Here is a 21,353-nt window from a genome sequence, read left to right as displayed (position 1 = left end):
TATCTGCAACATTTACCAAGTTCACGGATAATTGTGCGTGCATGTATTAATCATTATGATAAAATCATAATAAAGTAGACTATTTCACTTTTTACTATTTTCGTTTCTACTACAAAAAAATCAGATGAGCCCAGAATATGAACGCAACGCGTTTAATTAAACGTTTAGCATTTTCCTCCCACAGAAAACCATTATAAAACGCATTATGGGGCTTACTGCAGACTAGAATGTCCCCTTATTATGTCGAAATAGCAAGTTATTATGTCGAATTAACGAGATATTATGTCGAAATAACGAGATACAGGTCCTTCTCAAAAAATTAGCATATTGTGATAAAGTTCATTATTTTCCATAATGTAATGATAAAAATTAAACTTTCGTATATTTTAGATGCATTGCACACCAACTGAAATAGTTCAGGTCTTTTATTTTTTTTAATAAGGGCTGGGCGATATGGCCTTTTATAAATACCGCGATATTTTTAGGCCGTGTCACAATACGCGATATATATCTCGATATTTTGCCTTAGCATTGAATTAAACTTTGATGCATAAAATCATACCAGTATGATGATTCTATATGTCTACATTAAAACATTCTTGTTCAAACTGTATAATCCATAAATAATAATCCACCCGCCAACCACCCATATTCTTTGATTTAGATATCTGCATCTGATCATCACATTACAATTATTCAATTAAGCATGATAATATGGTAACATATCACACAATTAACATTTATTTAAATTAAAAGTTCTTCTTTTGGCAAAATTACATTTTCTTTATAGCCTAAACAGAGGCCTTACTCCCTTTAAACTTATTGTCAATGTTTCATTTTTGAAAACACTCCGATCAGAACAATTTTTTGTACCTTTATAAAGGGCATTTCCCCCCTAATTTTATTTAATGTATGCTCTAAATTTCATTTCCAATTCTTACATTTTATCAATACATTCAATTAAAATAATAAGACAGGCTTGTACCAATCAAATTAAATAATTTACATTGAAAAATTATAACTGTATTAAATGAGATTATGAGATTGTTTTGAATATTTTTTGAATATACAAATAAGGAATGTTGAAAAGAATGATACTTTGAACTAAACCGCCAGTAGGAGGCGGCAGGCTGCCGTCTTAATGAGCGAGTCATTGAGACATTAATGTAAACGATTCGTTCAAACGGCTGATTGATTAAGAATGAGGCGGTTTAATAATGGGCAATTGAATCTTTGACTCAAGCGATTAACTGTTAGTTCAAAACGCTGAATGATTCAGTAATGAATCATGGATGAGTGTTGCTGTGAGACGCGATATGGTTCTGTTGTTTGGAACTATTTTCACTGCTAAAACAGAACAAAAACAGTCTAAAAATGTAAGTAACTTAATTTTAACTATTTGTTTATTGAACTGTTATGAAATTAATATCTCGGTTTCAATCGTTATGGCATTCAGGAAAACAGCACTCTGGTCGTGTGTAGCCTATATATTGTTTCTTAACTATAATTAATGTTATAAATAACTGCGCGAGACTCAACAGCGCAACTTAGGGCCCTTTCACACCTACCTTGTTTGGTCCGGACTTTCTGACTTTTCAGTTTGGTCCGAATCAAAATTACAGGTGTGAAACCTCCCCCGGACCACGGTCCGGACCAAACAGATGAAATTTGGTCCGACGAAAAGAGGTAGTCTCGGTCCGGATCAAACTGAACAAAGGTTTGGTTCGTTTCTAGTGTGAAAGCATTTCTGTATGGTTCGGATTTTCAGACCTTTTACAGGAAGTTCCGGTGGTTCCCGCATAGCCGAAAAAACAGAAGGTGGCAGGAAAAATGAGCCGTACGCACATGGGGAGAGGAGGAGACGAGGTTTTTAATTGAAGTATGGTCTGATGACATAATTAGAAGTCAACTGGAAAACATGCACCAAAAAAAGAGCTTGCATGATTGCTTGCAGTCTTCTCCTCCTTTCCTGCCGGCGACGATAAAATGTTCAAACGACGAGGACGTTCATTTGGCGAATTTGAACTAGCCTTGTGTATAGTTGGTGCTGCAGGTAATTGTGCCATAAAAATAACAATACAGTTGAAACCATAGACATCATATAGATAGACGCCCTATCGACCGCTACTCCCTATTGGCGCGGACGAGCCGTGGGGACGCCATCTTAAACCGGTCACCTGCTCCGCTCAGTCTAATCTGTTTGGCAGGTGCAATGAGCTGTCAGCGCATTTAATTAATCATATCTCACTGAATACCGAACTGATTTTCACGCGGGTTTTTTTGCTGCAAAGGTCATACACGTAACTACGATACAGGACACATTGAAAATTTTGTTCACAAAATGAAACCAATAGTACGGTAATGTTAAATGTTAAATCATTCTTGTGAAAAGTAGTCCCCGAGTGATGGTCCGCCGATTTGAGCAGGAACATGCTGCACAGTGCTCTGGCATCTACTGCTGCTATGCAACGCAAATAGGAGTATGACCGGTTTAAGATGGCGGCCGCATTTCTTGGTATGTAACGATATGCGTCTGTTCATTCATGTTGTCATTGTTACCCGCCGCATTGACATTAACACGCTGACGTCAGACGCACGTCCATTTACAAACCAATCAATGTTGAGATGCAGCCCACATAGATGATGACGACAGGACGCAAGTATGTCACGTAAAGTTCTTTAGTGCGCTCGCATAATTGCAGTGTGAAACCAAACCAAAACTTTCTGAAAGTATAAAATGTATCAAAATGTGAACTTTGGTTCGGACTGGTGCGGACTTTCAGGTGTGAAAACGCCCTGTTACTGTCCGTACATTAGGTAACATGATGGGAGTTCCGTGTCTTTATTACACTCATTTAGCTGTCATCCACCCTCGATTGAATGGAATGTTTTTATTACTCGGCCCGCTCGACCCGCGGATTATGATCCGTGCAGCACTATCGGCAAACTACACGGTTAGAGAATGGACACAAGCGGGAATCGCGACAGAACTGTCACGGTTGAAAAAGTGTATATGAGCACGTGACTGTCTGTCCGAGTTTTGTCGAGAGGCGGAGGCGGCACGAAATTTGACGGAGGCGGCCGCCTCATAATTGTCTATGCAGGTAAAACCCTGAAGGTAATCATTATGCTTGCGCTTTCATGCTGGACAGGACAAGAGGGGGAAAAAACAAAGGAAGAAAAATGTCCGTGAGTTTCAGGATATAGTAATTTTCTACATCGCACGGACTACAAGCCGCGATATATCGAGTATATTCGATATATCGCCCAGCCCTAGTTTTAATACTGATGATTTTGGCATACAGCTCATGAAAACCCAAAATTCCTATCTAAAAAAATTAGCATATTTCATCCGACCAATAAAATAAGTGTTTTTAATTTAAAAAAAGTCAACCGTCAAATAATTATGTTCAGTTATGCACTCAATACTTGGTCGGGAATCCTTTTGCAGAAATGACTGCTTCAATGCGGCGTGGCATGGAGGCAATCAGCCTGTGGCACTGCTGAGGTGTTATGGAGGCCCAGGATGCTTCGATAGCGGCCTTAAGCTCATCCAGAGTGTTGGGTCTTGCGTCTCTCAACTTTCTCTTCACAATATCCCACAGATTCTCTATGGGGTTCAGGTCAGGAGAGTTGGCAGGCCAATTGAGCACAGTAATACCATGGTCAGTAAACCATTTACCAGTGGTTTTGGCACTGTGAGCAGGTGCCAGGTCGTGCTGAAAAATGAAATCTTAATCTCCATAAAGCTTTTCAGCAGATGGAAGCATGAAGTGCTCCAAAATCTCCTGATAGCTAGCTGCATTGACCCTGCCCTTGATAAAACACAGTCGACCAACACCAGCAGCTGACATGGCACCCCAGACCATCACTGACTGTGGGTACTTGACACTGGACTTCAGGCATTTTGGCATTTCCTTCTCCCCAGTCTTCCTCCAGACTCTGGCACCTTGATTTCCGAATGACATGCAAAATTTGCTTTCATCCGAAAAAAGTACTTTGGACCACTGAACAACAGTACAGTGCTGCTTCTCTGTAGCCCAAGTCCGGCACTTCTGCCGCTGTATCTGGTTCAAAAGTGGCTTGACTTGGGGAATGCGGCACCTGTAGCCCATTTCCTGCACACGCCTGTGCACGGTGGCTCTGGATGTTTCTACTCCAGATTTAGTCCACTGCTTCCGCAGGTCCCCCAAGGTCTGGAATCGGTCCTTCTCCACAATCCTCCTCAGGGTCCGGTCACCTCTTCTCGTTGTGCAGCGTTTTTTGCCACACTTTTTCCTTCCCGCAGACTTCCCACTGAGGTGCCTTGATACAGCACTCTGGGAACAGCCTATTTGTTCAGAAATTTCTTTCTGTGTCTTACCCTCTTGCTTGAGAGTGTCAATGATGGCCTTCTGGACAACAGTCAGGTCGGCAGTCTTACCCATGATTGCGGTTTTGAGTAATGAAACAGGCTGGGAGTTTTTAAAAGCCTCAGGAATCTTTTGCAGGTGTTTAGAGTTGATTAGTTGATTCAGATGATTAGGTTAATAGCTCGTTTAGAGACCCTTTTAATGATATGCTAATTTTTTGAGATAGGAATTTTGGGTTTTCATGAGGTGTATGCCAAAATCATCAGTATTAAAACAATAAAAGACCTGAAATATTTCAGTTGGTGTGCAATGAATCTAAAATATATGAAAGTTTAATTTTTATCATTACATTATGGAAAATAATGAACTTTATCACAATATGCTAATTTTTTGAGAAGGACCTGTATTATATCGAAATAACAGATATTATGTGGAAAAATAACGACTTATTATGACTTATATCGAAATAATGACTTATAGTGTCGAAATAAGGAGTTGTGTTGAAATAACGACTTCATATCTGGAAAAAAACAAGATAAGTTTTCACAGCCTTAATATAATTGCTTCCAATAATTATTTTTGGGGGTGCTATCAGGGTGCTTTGGTCTTTATTGGGGGTGCTGAAGCACCTGCTTTTTCATACAAATGAAAAATGTTTACAGCAATGTTAAATCAAGCTCAAGCTGTTTTAATCAAGCAGTCTAATATCTCTGTAGTGGCCATCGTACCATAAAAAAAAGCCACTTGAGGGAATTTGAAGTCATCTCCAACGTGTAATGGTGCAAAAAATCAGGTCTGCCATGGCATGCGTTTAACACTTTATTTTATAATAAAATTACTTACAAAACACTGTTGCTTGCATTTCTGATGTAAATTGAGCTCTTACATCTGCAAAAACAGTAAACACCATGCTAACTGCATGACATGACAAAATCCATCACGAACATCCACACATGCACGCAAGCACGGTTGAAAAACTGTGTGGCTTCCCCAGATCGTAATTCCCTGACGCTATTCACCTGCGACTTTCTCATATAGTCTCCGTAATTACTGTGATTCCCTGCCTATGCCCCCTGGTGTGCAAGTGGAAGAGCGTCACCCCTATACAACTTAATACTAACAAAACACATATAACACACATTAAAATTGGCTACAACAAGCTCGAAAGAACGCTTTAACTTCACGATCGTGAAAACTATCGATAGTTTGCCAACATAGCCTACAAGATATAGCTAGTTGAAATATGTCATCTAACTTTTTAAACATGCAAATAAAACTCGCAAAATGCATGTTCTTTTCTGTGTACAACGTAATTAGTGTAACATTTGATGAAAGAAAATATACAAATATATTATCATGACGGGTTACCGCCTCCATCTGATCTGAACCGCGTACGTGTGACGTCACATGGGGCGGGCAATGCGAACCACTAAACTCCACCTGAGTTCGTTCGCCCGATGCCTTATAGCTGATGCCTTTTAGTCTGATGCCGTTTCGTCCGATGCCTTTATGTCTGATGCCTCTATGTCTGAGGCTGTTTCGTCTGACGCCTAATTGTACGAGAACTGACATTGTTTTTCCTGAGACCTGAAGCTTTTCAGTCTGAGGCGCGATGCCGTTTTGTCGTATGACTGAAGCCTTTTAGTCTGAGGCATGATGCCTTGTGTTCATATGTCTGAGGTCTGAGGATGTCCTAAAATGAACACCGTACGGCGGTGATACGGCCAATCTGGGACATTCTAAAACGCTTAAAGTCCCACTCCGATCATATTTTTTAGCTATTTTTAAACATTCCCAGTGGTCTTTAAATTATGATTATGCCATTTTTAGCCAAAATCACAAAACCTGTGCCGTTTTCTGGGACTTCGCTTCAGCAGAGCGGCAGTAGCCCATTAGAAATTCGCCTCTGCGTTGTGGGCGGAGCCGTTGGCACGGAGGCATGGGGACGACCCTCCCCCTCCCCGTTGCTGAGAGCTCTGTCTCTCCCGCTAGCTTACATCCCCAACCTGTCAATACCGGTGCAACAAAAATGGAGAACAATATTGGAGCTATCCAGCCGTACAGTTTTGAGCCAGATGCCAGCTCGGACGAGGAACAAGAGGACGTATAAACGTTGCATACGCACAAAAGAAGGCGTACTCCGCTCTCTACGCAATAATTGGTATTTATAAAAATATGGATGGTAATAAAATGCCATGATGCCATCACAATGCCTAATGACGCACAAGAAGTTACGTTTCTTGGCTTTCCTCTCTGTGTTTGCCATGATTTCGCAATCGATGAATATTAACTTGTGGGCGTTTCACGGAATAGAAGCCGCAAAAGCTGCGCTACATTTAGAATTGATTGTGATTTATTAAGGGAAAAATGCGTAGGATGTGCGTGCGCACGGTTTTATAAATCCAAATATTTCTGTGCGTACGCACGTCCTATGTTTCATCCGTACGCCACTTCTGACGCAAATCCTATGCAAAGTTTTATAAATGAGGCCCCAGGAGATTGTCTTGACCAGGACCACACTAATGCATTAATGAGAAATTGAACAGGTGTTCCTAATAATCCTTTAGGTGAGTGTATATATATATATACACACAGTTAATATTAATATCCTCTCTGTGTTGTCCTGACCCTGACTCCAGGCACTGTCTGTTAATGATTGAAATTAAACATCATATGAATTAAAATAATCAACCAGAATAGACTGCCATGACATTTGTGTTTGACGTCTGCCAAGACGCTAAATAAATAAAGTACATCAGTGGCTGAAGCGAGATACATAGGCAGCAACAGCCTCTTGCTTGTCTGGTCTGTGGAACTGTGAAAACAGGGTGTCTGGGATATTCAGTTCCTGAAGCTCAACAGTGAATTTTGCTGGTTCATGCAGCACCTCGTCGAAGAAGACGCGCATTAGGTTGTCCACATAGGCTGGGAAGAAAAGATAATCATTAATCTGTATGTACCAAAAAAATAAATGAAAAATAAAACAATTATTGATATGTCTTTAATCTACCATATGATGGTTTTTTCTTCAGTGGCTGGATCGTGTGTTTTCCTTTCTTGTGCTTGGGGTATTTGATCTTGTATGCTGGTGTTCCGTCTCTAGACGTCAGCTGTTCCCTGTTTCCATTTTCATTAAAATGCAGCGAAGCGAGATACAACCTGAAATCACAAATATATAAAATGGCCATTCCAAAAAAAAAAAGAATAAATTCCAACCTGGATTCAACCAAGAATATAGGTGAGAGACAGGTGTGTGCTTTTCCAAATAACAAATAAATTGACTATTCTGTTTACCTGCATAGCATTCCCCTGTAGGAGAAGACGACATTTTTGGGGGCAAATCGCAGAATGACGCTGTGGAAACCCTCAATGGCCGATGTTTGGTGCCTTGGGCTGAGTTTTGCCACACCTTTTAAGAGGTATTTGTTTGACACAATCCTCTGCAGTTTAAACAAAGCCGTTGATGCTGCAATTAAAATAGTGATAGAATTAATATTAGAATATAATTTTTCCCTACACATATCCAATATCACTTTTAGGAAAGTTGTGCAATAGCACAAACAAGTTGGCAAATTATTGTTGATATGTATTATTTATAGCAAACAAAAGCATGGATACCAGTACACTACATAATCTTGAGATTACATGCCTGATTTCAACCACTTTTTGGGGCGGCTTCCATCCAAGGCAGGGTGCAGACACTCAGGGAAGAGGACGTTGTCATGGCTGTGGATGTTCTGGACATGATTACTGAACGATGTCCACTTAGCTACAGCTTCTTCACCCGATGAGGAAGAGATGGCACACCAGTACAGATGGTTTACCAGGCTCTGCTGCCATCTCTTTAACTCATCGCAGTCCTTCATCTTTGCCAGAGCCTCCACTTTCTTCGAAACACCTGAATGGCGAGAATGAGCAAATGGAAGTCTGTTACTTGGGACCGTGTATATCACAGTTCAAGAACCATGTGAATAAAACTTTTTTTATATTTACTTCACCTTTGGCAACATGCCAAACATCATAAAAGTGCTCAATATCGTTCCTCTCAATTCTCAAAAACTTCTGGATTTGAGAGTGTCTGTCAGTGACAATTGATGCAACTTTCACAGCAGATTTTTCCAGGAAATCGAGACTCCTAATCAGGCCCTCTTTCTCCATTTTGGCACTGCCTCCACATTCGTTACTCTGTGGGGTTAGAGAAAACAATAGTGCACAAACACATGATTTTTTTTATATTTCACATCAACATTCTGTCATAGGTGAGATATTAAAATAAATGATTAATGCAGAAGGTCAAAATGTCATATTTCACCATGTTACATTTATTTTCATAGATTTATTTCAAACTATATGAATTATTCAGGTTTTGCACATGAGCATAAATGAATAAAATCTAATTCAGAAATAAATTAAATGTTTTTATTGGGCTCCTAGACTTCTGGGGGAAATCAAACTTTACCATTTATATGTGAGCATGTAGTCCAAACGGCCTCAACCCTCAAAAAGTGTGAATGGGTGCTCAATCCTCAAGCAATTAAATGACAAAAAAAAATGCACAAAAGTACAGGACAATATCCTGTACCTTTTGTACTAAGTGGACATGTGCCATAATCTCACCTGCACCAACTGGACATCAATAATTTTTCCCGTGTTGAGGTCCATCATTGAGTAAGAGCCATATTTTGCACAGTGTCCCGGGCTGTCGGCTCTCATGTCACCCCCAAGCTCGGCTCCCCCAGGCCTACTCTTTGTTTCCTGGATCAGGTCTGCTTGGGTCCGCTTCCACACAGCGAAAACACATGGCTCCATAAATGATGAGGCATGGAGGAAATATGTGCTCTCTACTATGTTGCAGACTTTGAGTGCAGACAGAACCTGTAACACAACCAAATCTTGATAAGTTGATTATGTTTTGAAATTAGACATTAGAAGTTACACACACATACTTCCATTAATGCTGTATTTTTTATCCACTTCTTGCTACATTTATGCACATTTATGTACTGTTACTTACTTTGCTGATCTGTCTAAATGACGTGCCAGTAAAGTGTACTGCAGCAGATAACTGCAGGTTGCCTGCTGGGGTGCTGCCGATGATCGGCTGACTTTTCCACTGCCTGGAGTAGTCACAGAAAGGACATTTCTGTCTGATTGACAAAAATGTTCCCCTGACATACTTCTCCAGCTCACATGTCCGCTGACAGATTGGACAGTCATGGAACAGAGCAAGGAGGCAATCTTCATATACAACATATTTTACAATATCTTGTATTGGTGTTGGAGGGCTGTGGGGTGGGTGGAGGATGAAATATATTATATTACTTCATCTATCTTTTCATAAAACGTAATACAGCAATTCAACTACAAAGTAATTTAAAAAAGAATATTTAAAGAATTGTATTATAAAATAAAGGAATTCAAATCAGCAATATCAATCCATTTTCTGAGATCACAAAATGAGTAGATTGTGAATATTATTCGTATTTGTAGTTAGTGTGTAAACCAGGGAAAAAGTTTTTTTGAAAATATGTAAAAGATGCAGATTTTTGTATAATTGGCAGTGAGTGGTCACCTGACAATGGTTGAGTCACTCAAAGAAGACATGCTGGGGTGATATGTTGACTGAGAACGGTCAACTGGTTCTTCCTCAGAATCATCCAGATCCTCTGTGTCATCCAGCAATGTCTCAAGGCGTCTCCTTTTCAAAGGTGGGGGCCTTGTCTTGTCCGGTGTTGAAGTAAAGCCTCCAAACTCTGCTTTAACCTCAGTATTGGTTCCAAAGGAACTGGTGGATGGATTGACTTGGATAGCTGTAATATGCCAATTTTAAATATGAACAGACATGTATTACTATGTCTACTACATATAGTCCAGGGGTCAATACACATCCGGTGACACTCATAATAATAAGTGACATTCACATATTCAATTTTAAGAAACGGTGCATACAAAGACATCACCAATATACTAAGACAACACCAATGAACACTAGCACAGATATTTTCACAGATATTTCATTCTAAAAATATTAAAGACAATAGAAATCATTAGATCATGTCATTACACAGATCAACACTAACCTTTACTTCGAATGGATTTGAGAGTATACTCTGACAGCTGGGTGGCCACAGTTGCCCTTCCCCTTTTCTGTGGCTCCCACTGACAGCCGACATCTCTTGTCTGTGTGACAGCCGCAGAAGTGACGTTACTCTTAAGAAACAGAGAAAACAGAACACAATAAATAACTTTACCATTAATCATACACTTTTCTCAGTAAAGTAGTAGTCAATATAGAAGCATTACAGTATTATATACACGTTAATTATTATTATCCGAAGTTAATCAAAGTTATCACCGATCATTATTTCACTCAAAGACGTCGCGGTAAAAAAAAGCTCGACTTCGCCTCGATATTTCATCCCTCCTGGAGGAGGCTGGCTGCCCTCTCTCATTATGCAATGATGTAATTACTGACGGGATCAGTCGGTGTTCTCCAAACTTTAGTTTTGACGATTGATAGACGGTGAAAAGTGACTTATTTGTTACAGTATGTGTTCCAATTTCAGCGCCACTATCGGAGCTCTGTTCACAGTGACATGCAACGGCTTGTGTGTGTGTATCTGACCCTGCTGCTGAGTAAAATTAAACACAAAACACAACTTCAAAAAAGCCCCTGTGAAAAGCATTACATTACATTATAATCTACAACGCTTTAACACAGATGAAGTTAAGTTAACAGAGAGTTGCCACATTATGCAGCACTGGGGTTTTTGCCCGGTAGATAACGTTAGCTGATTTAATGAGTAAAAAGGCGGGATCGTTGAATTAGCTCCTGACAGAAAAGCGCCACTTTGGCCGCACTGTGCTAGCAAACAGGCGGGATCGTTGAACTAGCTCCCGACAGAAAAAAAAATAAACTTACCGGTAAAGACACAGGCTGTCCAGTTGATGGTGTCTTGATGGAAGGCACTGCATCCGGCTTCAAAAACAATTTAGTGACGAAGCCCATTTTCTTCTCCTGCCAGTTGGTGAAACAGTCTTCTGTAAAGTGCTGACTGCAAACCGATTTGTGGTTTTTATCATTGCCGTGACCAAGGAACGTCAACCATCTATCTCTCACAGCAACATGTTTTGGTAAAGCATGAAAGCTAATACCACTATCTCTCTTCTTAGCATTGCAACCCGCTACCGCACATAGGTGTTGATCCGCCATCGTCTTCTCTACTCTTCAGAACCTGAGCGGGCGTGGCGGGGAGTATGAGCTTGTGGCCCCGCCCAGTGGAGTTACTACGTCACAACTCCAGTCTATTTCAAACGGCATTTTTGCGTCTGCTACTGATTCACAGGCATTTGAATGTAGAAATACTCAGAAATACAACTTTGAGCCTATTTTTCTAAAGATATGTCCTCTAACATAAGAAAAATGCCACAAGAACATGTTAACACCTAAAAAAACATTATTTTCATCGGAGTGGGTCTTTAACGTGAAAAACGCTTAACGTGGCTTACTGCACTAAGGCCGTGTGTCCACCAAAGCGTTTTTTCACGCTCCTGGCGTAAAATTCTAAGGCCGTGTGTCCACCAAAGCGTTTTTTCACGCAGCTGGCGTAAAATTCCAATTGTTTTCAATGGGAGCGCCGCGTTTTTTAAACGCCATGAGCGTAACGAGGCGCTGAGCGTGTATTTAACGCCCGGCGTTTTTTACTGGTCGCCGAGAGTTGAAAAATGTTCAACTTTGGGTAAAACGCTGCGCTCATCACTGTCACTTTTTACACAGCCGTCCAATCACAGTGGAGGAGGGGCGGGACAAATACCACACGACCAACTGTCACAACATTCTTTCTGTACAACGACGTCAACCAGCAGAGCTAACCGAACAAAATGGATGAAAAATAAATTTTTTGTATGAAACAAAATTATCTGCGAAATCAGTTACAAGTAAATTGTGCTGTGGATATTCTGTATCATAGCAACGAATCGTCTCAACTGAAAAAACGCAGCGCTGCCAAAACGCTATCAAGCGCCCACAGCTAGGCGTTTTCAGTAGAGCGTCCAGCGTTTTCTGCCGGCTAAAAACGCTTTGGTGGACACACGGCCTAATTGTTTTCAATGGGAGCGCCGCGTTTTTTAAACGCCATGAGCGTAGCGAGGCGCTGAGCGAGTATTTAACGCTCAAGCGCTGAGCGTTCGGCGTTTTTTTCACGCTGAAGCGCTGAGCGCCCGGCGTTTTTACTGGTCGCCGAGAGTTGAAAAATGTTCAACTTTGGGTAAAACGCTGCGCTCATCACTGTCACTTTTTACCCAGACGTCCAATCACAGTGGAGGAGGGGCGGGACAAATACCACACGACCAACTGTCACAACATCCTTTCTGTACAACGACGTCAACCAGCAGAGCTAACCGAACAAAATGGATGAAAAATACATTTTTAGTATGAAACAAAATTATCTGCGAAATCAGTTACAAGTAAACTGTGCTGCTGATATTCTGTATCATAGCAACGAATCGTCTCAACTGAAAAAACGCAGCGCTGCCAAAACGCTCTCAAGCGCCCACAGCTAGGCGTTTTCAGCAGAGCGTCCAGCGTTTTCAGCCGACTAAAAACGCTTTGGTGGACACACGGCCTAAGACAGTGATATTAAAAGACCAAACTCAGTACACATTATATTAATAAGCCATACTATGTATAAAAAAATAAGATGAGCCAGAATATGAACGCAGTGCGTTTAATTACACATTAAGCATTTTCTTCCCATAGAAAACCGTTATAAGAAAACGCTTAACGTGGCTTACTGTACTAAGACGATATTGAAAGACCAAACCCAGTACACATTATATTAATAAACCATACTATGTATAAAAAAATAAGATGAGCCAGAATATGAACGCAGCGCGTTTAATTACACGTTAAGCATTTTCTTCCCATAGAAAACCGTTATAAGAAAACGCTTAACGTGGCTTTATGTACTAAGACAGTGATATTAAAAGACCCAACTCAATACACATCATATTAATAAACCATATATGTATAAAATATGATGTGTACTGAGTTTGGTCTTTCAATATCACTGTCTTTGTACAGTAAGCCACGTTAAGCGTTTTCTTATAACGGTTTTCTATGGGAAGAAAATGCTTAACGTGTAATTAAACGCATTGGGTTCATATTCTGGGCTCATCTTATTTTTTTATACATAGTATGGTTTATTAATATGATGTGTACTGAGTTTGGTCTTTCAATATCACTTAGTACAGTAAGCCACGTTAAGCGTTTTTTTTATAACGGTTTTCTATAAGAAAATGCTTAACGTGTAATTAAACGCGTTGCGGTCATATTTTGGACTCATCTTATTTTTTTATACATTGTATGGTTGATTAATATGATGTGTACTGAGTTTGGTCTTTCAATATACTGTCTTAGTAGGCCTACAGTAGGCTAAGCCACGTTAAGCGTTTTCTTATAACGGTTTTCTATGGGAAGAAAATGCTTAACGTGTAATTAAACGCGTTGCGTTCATATTCTGGGCTCATCTGATTTTTTTATACATAGTTTTGGTTTATTAATATGATGTGTACTGAGTTTGGTCTTTCAATATCACTGTCTTAGTACAGTAAGCCACGTTAAGCGTTTTCTTATAACGGTTTTCTATGGGAAGAAAATGCTTAACGTGTAATTAAACGCGTTGCGTTCATATTTTGGAATCATCTTATTTTTTTATACATATATGGTTTATTAATATGATGTGTACTGAGTTTGGTCTTTTAATATCACTGTCTTAGTACAGTAAGCCGTACGTTAAGCGTTTTCTTATAACGTTATGGGGAGAAAATGCTTAACGTGTAATTAACGCATTGCGTTCATATTTTGGACTCCTCTTATTTTTTTATACATATATGGTTTATTAATATGATGTCTACTGAGTTTGGTCTTTTAATATCACTGTCTTAGTACAGTAAGCCACGTTAAGCGTTTTCTTATATTGGTTTTCTATGGGAAGAAAATGCTTAACGTGTAATTAAACGCGTTGCGTTCATATTTTGGACTCATCTTATTTTTTTATACATAGTATGGTTTATTAATATGATGTGTACCGAGTTTGGTCTTTCAATATCACTGTCTTAGTGCAGTAAGCCAATCTTTCATTGGTCCTCGAGGCCCTGAAAGCCTTTCCATTTGAACGACTAGACTCCGTGGGGTTGAAATATCTATCACTGAAAACCGTCTTTCTAAATGCACTGTCGTCAGTAAAACGTGTGGGGGTCCTGCATGCGCTGTCTGTCAGCGCGTCGTGTCTTGAGTTCGGGCCGAATGACTCTGAAGTCATCCTCAGACCAGGACATGGCTATGTTCCTAAAGTGATGGGCACTCCATTCAGAGCCAAGTTATTTTGCTGTCAGCTCTGCCGGCAGGTGAATCTCCTCTGCCCTGTCAGGGTGCTGAGATTTTACATTACGCGCTCCGCCTCCTTCAGGCGTTCAGAACAGCTTTTTGTTTCGCTTGGTGGGCGCACCAAGGGTCTCGCCTCCTCGAAACAGAGCCTGTCCAGATGGATAGTGGACGCTATAGCAGCTGCTTACGCGTCAAAAGGTCTGCAATATCCTCTGGGCATCAGGGCTCATTCCACGAGAGGCGTGGCCTCGTCGTGGGCGTGGTCCAGTGGGATTTCTATCCATGACATATGTGTAGCGGCGGGCTGGTGCTCTCTGTCTACCTTTGTCAGGTTTTATAACCTAGAAGTTCCTGCCTTGCAGGCTAAACTTTTGTCAGTTTGAAGGAGAGGTGTATTCTGCCCAGATCTTCCTGCTCAGATCACTCTCACGTGACTCAGCTCTCCTGGTTGAGCTGCACTAGTAGGGTATGTGCCATGTGCCTATACAGACCGGCGCGCTGCTCTATATTCCCTATGTCTGCTTATGTACAAGTGATGGCCCGCGTGGCTGGCCACCTTATTTTTTCCACTTATGGGGTTCCCCGGAAAGTTCGGAGTCTCATGGTGGATGCTTGGTGCGCACGGCGTTGACAAAGTGTTCCCGTAGTGTAAGCTAAACTTACGCAATACGAGAGAACTTCTCGTAAGAGAACGATACTCGGTTACTAAACGTAACCTCGGTTCTCTCTAGAGAGGGAACAAGTATTGCGTAACCGGCCGTGCTCGCGCCATGAGCGACTTCGCTTCAGTCGACGAAAAACCAGGGAACTCAGCCTACAGCCCCTACTTTTATACGCTAAGCCACGCCCATTCCAGCGGGCTGTGACGCTATGAAGGCGCGGGCGCCCTTCATTGGGCGTGACGTCACGCCGGGCTCACTGGTAGGCTGCAGCAATTGCCCGCAGGGCAGCCAATGAGCACGCGAGATGGCCTGCTCTAGGTCTGCTAGCTGCTGCACTGCGTTGACAATAAATACAATATTAAGGGTAATTTTTTGGCTTCAATATCTCGAGAAGATGAATCTTTCCCGTAGCGTAAGCTAAACTTACGCAATACTCGTTCCCTCTCTAGAGAGAACCGAGGTTACGTTTAGTAACCGAGTATCGTTTTCTCACCTCTGAAAACAGAGGCCCAACCATCTTCTGATTGTCTTCACTCATGCTTTCACAGCTGTGTATAAAGAGATAAGAGACCATATGTTATTTCAATGCAATGTCTATTATTCATCAGCCAATATTAAAATTTCTACTACAATTCCTCCCTTATTTATAATTCAGATTACCTAATCATAATAATAAAATCAATAGAGATTTTTTTAAGTCGTATCACATTTTGTTCATCCAATTGAACAGACATCCCAGTCCCTGACTTTCCGATAAGAGATGGTTCCCATCATCACTCCCTGCTGGTACCAGTCGGCTACTAACCAGGGCTGCGGAGCCGCTATGCAGGTCTGAGTCACTCTGATTTTCTGGCCGCCAGAAACCAAGGCTCGGCGGGACGCGCAAGCATTCAACCAGCGTTGGAGCGGGCGCATGCGCAGTAGGCCCAGCTGAAGCACCGCTGCAGCTGATGCCATACAGCCCAACATCCTTTGAAATGTTTTCAAAGGGAGAAAGCTGCCCTTCTAGAACACGGCGCGCGCGCTGTGTCGATAAACGAGCCGTCATGGTCACCGAGTCCAGTTCTATTCCTATAAAGGAAATTGACTGGCTGCGCAGTAAAGAGCTCTTGGTCCAGTTGACTGTGAGACCCAAGCTTTCCAGGTTACTGAGAAGCACTGTTCTGTGAGATAGCAGTTCTGTCTCTGACTGTGCCAATATCAGCCAATCGTCCAGATAGTTCATTATTCACAGCCCCTGACTTCTCAGGGGGGCGAGCGCCGCGTCCATGCACTTTGTAAATGTACTGGGTGCTAGGGACAGGCCGAACGGCAGGACGGTGTATTGATATACCTGACCGTCGAAGGCGAATCTCAAAAATTGCCTGTGACGGGGTATTATCTGAATCTGAAAATAGGCATCCTTCAGATCTAGAGAAATAAACCAGTCCCTCGGGCGAACGTGCGCGAGGATTTTCCTGGTCGTAAGTATTTTGAACAGTCTTTCACTTTGTTCAAATGTCTCAGATCTAGGATAGGTCTGAAGGCTCCATCCTTCTTGGGTACGAGAAAATATCGGCTGTAAAAACCTGACTCGCTCAGAGAAGGCGCTACCTTTTCTATAGCCCCTTTGCACAGCAGCTTTGCTATTTCTGCGTGAAGTAGGTGTGCTACTTCTGCATTCACTATCGTCGCGGTCAAGGCTTGAAAGCGCGGGGGACGGCGAATGAATTGAAGTGTATAGCCCTGCTTTATTGTGCTCAGCACCCATTCTGAAATCCCTGGGATAGTTTCCCACGCAGCTATGTGAGCCGCTAGGGGGCGAATGGCCTCCGGGTTCAGATCACCGCCATTTGCGGGCTTGTGAAACTGAACCGGAGCCGAAAGCGCGGCGCGTGCGCTCTCGGTTCTTGGCAATGGCTGCTCGCTGAAAGCCGAAACCGGCTGATTTCTGCGAGATGTCCCAATCATAAGGGAGGGGGAACATTCTTTTTTCACTTTTTGACGCGCGAGCAGCGCTCCGGATGGAAAAGCTTCCTGTAAGCGTGAGCGCGTGTGTGCGGGCACGAGACTTACAAGTGTATTTGACGCCCCGATCATAATGGATGGGGAGCATCTTATTAATGCCCTGTGTTTTGTTATAACACTTAAACGCGTGGGCGGAGCCCGGGGGGAGGTTTGTGTTAGCAAGCGTGAACGCTCTCTGGCGGGCATGAGACATTCATAACCTGCTTTTTTGATCGTGTAACAGAGCGGGCAGATAGAGGGCACAGACCTATGGACACATTTCTTACATTCAACACTCGAGCGGCTTTTCTGCACTTTATGAGAGTGTGCTCTGTGAGTGACACGAGATTCGAAGTGCTTGTGTGTAGGGGGGCCGTGGCTGACGTGAAGCTCTGGCTGGCCGCTGCTGACGTGAAGCTCTGGCTGGCCGCTGCTGACGTCAAGCTCTGGCTGGCCGCGGCTGACGTGAAGCTCTGGCTGGCCGTGGCTGACGTGAAGCTCTGGCTGGCCGCGGCTGACGTGAAGCTCTGGCTGGACGCGGCTGACGTGAAGCTCTGGCTGGACGTGGCTGACGTGAAGCTCTGGCTGGACGTGGCTGACGTGAAGCTCTGGCTGGACGTGGCTGACGTGAAGCTCTGGACGATCTGCTGAGACGTGACGGGGCTCTGGACGATCTGCTGAGATGTGACAAGACTCTGGTGCGGCTGCCATTATAGGCATAGAAGTAATGGTGCATTCCTCCGCGACCCCCACGGTGAACGCTGAACCAACTGTCAACAAGGCATAGTCCATAAACTGACTGAGAGATGAACGGGGACCCTCACGGATTAAACGTGATCTGAGCGGCTGATTAATGCCCTCGCAAAAGAAATCTATGAGCACACAGTCCGGCATATCAGAACAGGAGGCGAGATCTAAATACTCTTGGATGTAATCCTCAAGCGATCGAGAGCCCTGCTCAAGGGTTAATAACATAAGTGGATTGTCCAAACCTGGCCGATATTCACAGGGAATGCCGCTGGATCCTTGTAGTGGCGAAGTATTCTGTAAAGAAGTAGCGGACGAGGAGAGATCCATTTGCAGCTTTTATTAGAATGGTCAGACAGGCAGGGTTAAAGGCCATGGTGCAGGTTAAACACCACTGTCGATTAATGGGTAGATAAAGCAGTCAAGATATGTATATAAAGTTAGAAATGTCTCCAAAATGGTGTTAAAATCTAGTTATTGTAGTTTTTGGTTAGTAACGGTTATTTTTTACGCAACTCGGCGATGACGTCACATGAGGTAGACGCGGTGGAATGTAGCCTCAGCCGTTCTCAGCTACTTGAACTAATTCTAGCAGACTGGCACTGACTACTATGGCGTCTAACTGGGATGAGGAAGAGGTGGCAAGACCCACAGTTAACATTTATGATGGCCCACAGCCATACAATTTCGAACCGTTTAGACGTGAGAGGGCAATGAGGAAATACGGAGAGCCGATGGCCGTCAAAGACAAATAAATGCATGGTCAGAGGAGAATTAATGGAGAGTTGGTGTATTGTCCTGTTGAGTTGCTACCATTTAGAAACGCAGCAATGACCGTTGGAGCTAGTAGTCAATGAACAGCAGTGCATACAATAACATTTTTTTTTTACTGTCAGTGAATAGCATCGAGTGAACGTCAACGTTTTCTTTTTATCCAGTGACAGTGATTATGTCGTTGGCTCAGAAAAGTAACGTTACCCTAAACTTAGTCAGAAGATCTATAAATATAATGCAAGCTTGACAGTCCCACCTGTGAGTGTTTATTTTTAAACTTTTACCTCTTTCTCCGGTGAAAATGTTGTTTCACCGTAGCCGACGCCGAGTAGGCTGGTCATGTCTTCAGTGTGATTATTGTTGATAGTGCCAACTCGTTTTCCTCGCGATTGATTGTCATTGACACAGTCAGGCTTACCGGGAGAGGGAGTGAGTAGTAAGCGTCTGTGTCGCTGTGTTTGGCAGGTGTCTGTGTGGGCGGTGTCGTCCCATGGAAACTGTGGTGGAGAGCTTGTGTTGTAGGGAGGTGAGCGCGTTTTGGTTGCTGGTCGAGGATCTCACCCCGCGGCCAGCAGATGTAACGTGCCTAACGCAGCATCCTGGATTTGAGGCATGCTGCCTGAATCCGTTTGTGCTACACATAGCTTGTTCACACTTCAGGCAGGATCATGGCCCCCTTCAAACCAGCACGCACGAGTATGTTCATGGTTTATGTTTACTTTACCAATTTTTTTACAGGGAGTCCTTTGAACAACAGCTATAGGTGACGAGATGTGTTGCATGCACAAACATGCATAAGAGACAGGCTTCAAATTACGTTTCCAACCTACTTACAGAGTTTAAAACTTACGAATCTTTCCTACTTATCCCTAGGCAATACCGGTACACTTCGTACAGACAGGCTATACGCTGGGCTTATGGAGTTTTAGGGAGGAGTATAAGGAAGCCTCTACCCTCTTGTGTGGTTTCCTCTTTGATGGGACCCACCACATGGGCACCTTTTCTGAAGCGCGGATACCGCACGCAGTACTTCTCCGTCCCATCACTTCTCCTTGCTGTCTCTCGGTTGCCATTGTGATTAAAATGCAGCGCCGCTAAGAGAAGCCTACAAAATAACACATTTACAGGCTATGTATTAATTTAATCAATGTGTATGGACATGTTCTGATTGCATAGATACTGGCAATGTTTTAGACTATATGATAATATCTACCCCTTAAAATACCCAAGTTTTACCGTGAGACCATCGGGGGGGCTTCAAAGAACACTGTGTCCCAGCGTCAGAAGTGGAGGAGGGCAAGGGCTGATCCCCAGTATAGACACTCTCCACAGTGTCTACACTGTCCACAGTCTCCTGCTGTGAGGCGTCTATCAACATCTTGCAAAAAAAAATATGAAAAAGGGTCAGCAAAATGCAAGGGTATAGTGGTGAAATAAGAGGTGGGTAAACTATGAATACTTAGAAGTGTTTCGCAAGTGTAACCCCTTCCACCCGGGTCCCACTCGACCCGCTCCAAGCGGGCCTCGAACCCGGGTCTCCGGCATGAGAGTCAGGCGCTCTAACAAGGAGGCTAAAGACTGCAGCCTCTAGCATCTGTCGCCATAGTGCCTATTGAGATCAGAGGAGTGAGGTTTACTCGCACAGCAACTACTAGCTGGCCTGCGTTACACTCACCCCCCTAAACCTCACTCCCATCCGGGTCACGGCACCAATGTAACCCCTTCCACCCGGGTCCCACTTGACCCGCTCCGACAAGCCTCGAACCCGGGTCTCCGGCATGAGAGTCAGGCGCTCTAACAAGGAGGCTAAAGACTGCAGCCTCTAGCACAGGGGTCGGGAACCTATGGCTCGCGAGCCACATCTGGCTCTTTGGCAAAAATCATGTGGCTCGCGAGGTTCTCACGCTTTACCAACAAACGAGCGATAAAAAAATTAAGACATCGATAGAGATCGTCTCTCTGCCGAAAAATCAGCCAATTACAATTCCCTTGTAGGCCTACAGCCTACCAAAGTTAATGAAAAGTTTATGATAATAATTCTATTCATGTTGTACCGGCAAAAGTGCGTATTCAGTGCTGGTCGCGAGTGTCACGAGTCATCAGAGCAATAACCACTTACGTCTCTGTGGTAACCTACAGCTCCTTCAATGGGATTCAAGCAGCTGCAGCTTGTTTAAGGTAGGCCTAATGGCGAAAAGCAGCAAAAATGTAAAAGAAGGCTATATAAACTTTAATATATCATTTTATTGAAACCGGTGCTTTGCTGTGCAGAGACATTTCGAAACATTTCACCCGCTGGTAGGCTACTTTCACTTTTGCCGCAGAGACCCTTTATGACACATAATAAATATGTCGTATTTTTAATAATCCATGCAGATTTCAGTTGACGATTCTGTTTAAAGTAATTAATAACAAAACATGAAGGAATGAGAGAAAAAAAGAGCA

General features: G+C 42.8%; 1 protein-coding gene across 1 annotated transcript; it reads right to left on the bottom strand.

The window, feature by feature from the left end:
* Nucleotides 1–6,100: 6,100 nt before the first annotated feature.
* Nucleotides 6,101–20,286, bottom strand: LOC143732637 (uncharacterized). The gene is made up of 14 exons (XM_077223917.1): nucleotides 20,145–20,286; nucleotides 19,862–20,002; nucleotides 19,470–19,527; nucleotides 15,895–15,949; nucleotides 11,275–11,370; nucleotides 10,433–10,562; nucleotides 9,925–10,162; nucleotides 9,367–9,637; nucleotides 8,970–9,227; nucleotides 8,351–8,537; nucleotides 8,002–8,250; nucleotides 7,647–7,818; nucleotides 7,363–7,511; nucleotides 6,101–7,277 (listed from the first exon to the last, which is right to left on the bottom strand). The coding sequence occupies exons 1-14, from the start codon at nucleotides 20,284–20,286 to the stop codon at nucleotides 7,108–7,110; spliced, it is 2,316 nt and encodes a 771-aa protein (XP_077080032.1). The 3' UTR covers nucleotides 6,101–7,107.
* Between the last annotated feature and the right edge of the window lie 1,067 nt (nucleotides 20,287–21,353).

The sequence above is a fragment of the Siphateles boraxobius genome, unplaced genomic scaffold (assembly GCF_051911475.1).
Source record: "Siphateles boraxobius isolate OS27281-9 unplaced genomic scaffold, OSU_SipBor_1 9, whole genome shotgun sequence".
In the NCBI taxonomy this organism is placed as follows: domain Eukaryota; kingdom Metazoa; phylum Chordata; class Actinopteri; order Cypriniformes; family Leuciscidae; genus Siphateles; species Siphateles boraxobius.
Note: the sequence above shows the minus strand (reverse complement) of the source record. Positions and strands in the feature narration are given on the sequence as shown.

What these genes read in the sequence shown, in the direction of transcription:
- LOC143732637 (XM_077223917.1), bottom strand. Translation starts at nt 20,286, where the DNA reads ATGTTGATAGACGCCTCACAGCAGGAGACTGTGGACAGTGTAGACACT. An exon ending in TTGATGTCCAGTTGGTGCAG is followed by an intron (nt 8,538 to 8,969) that starts GTGAGATTATGG and finishes CTAACCCCACAG; the next exon opens with AGTAACGAATGTGGAGGCAG. An exon ending in CAAAAAGTGGTTGAAATCAG is followed by an intron (nt 7,819 to 8,001) that starts GCATGTAATCTC and finishes TTTTAATTGCAG; the next exon opens with CATCAACGGCTTTGTTTAAA.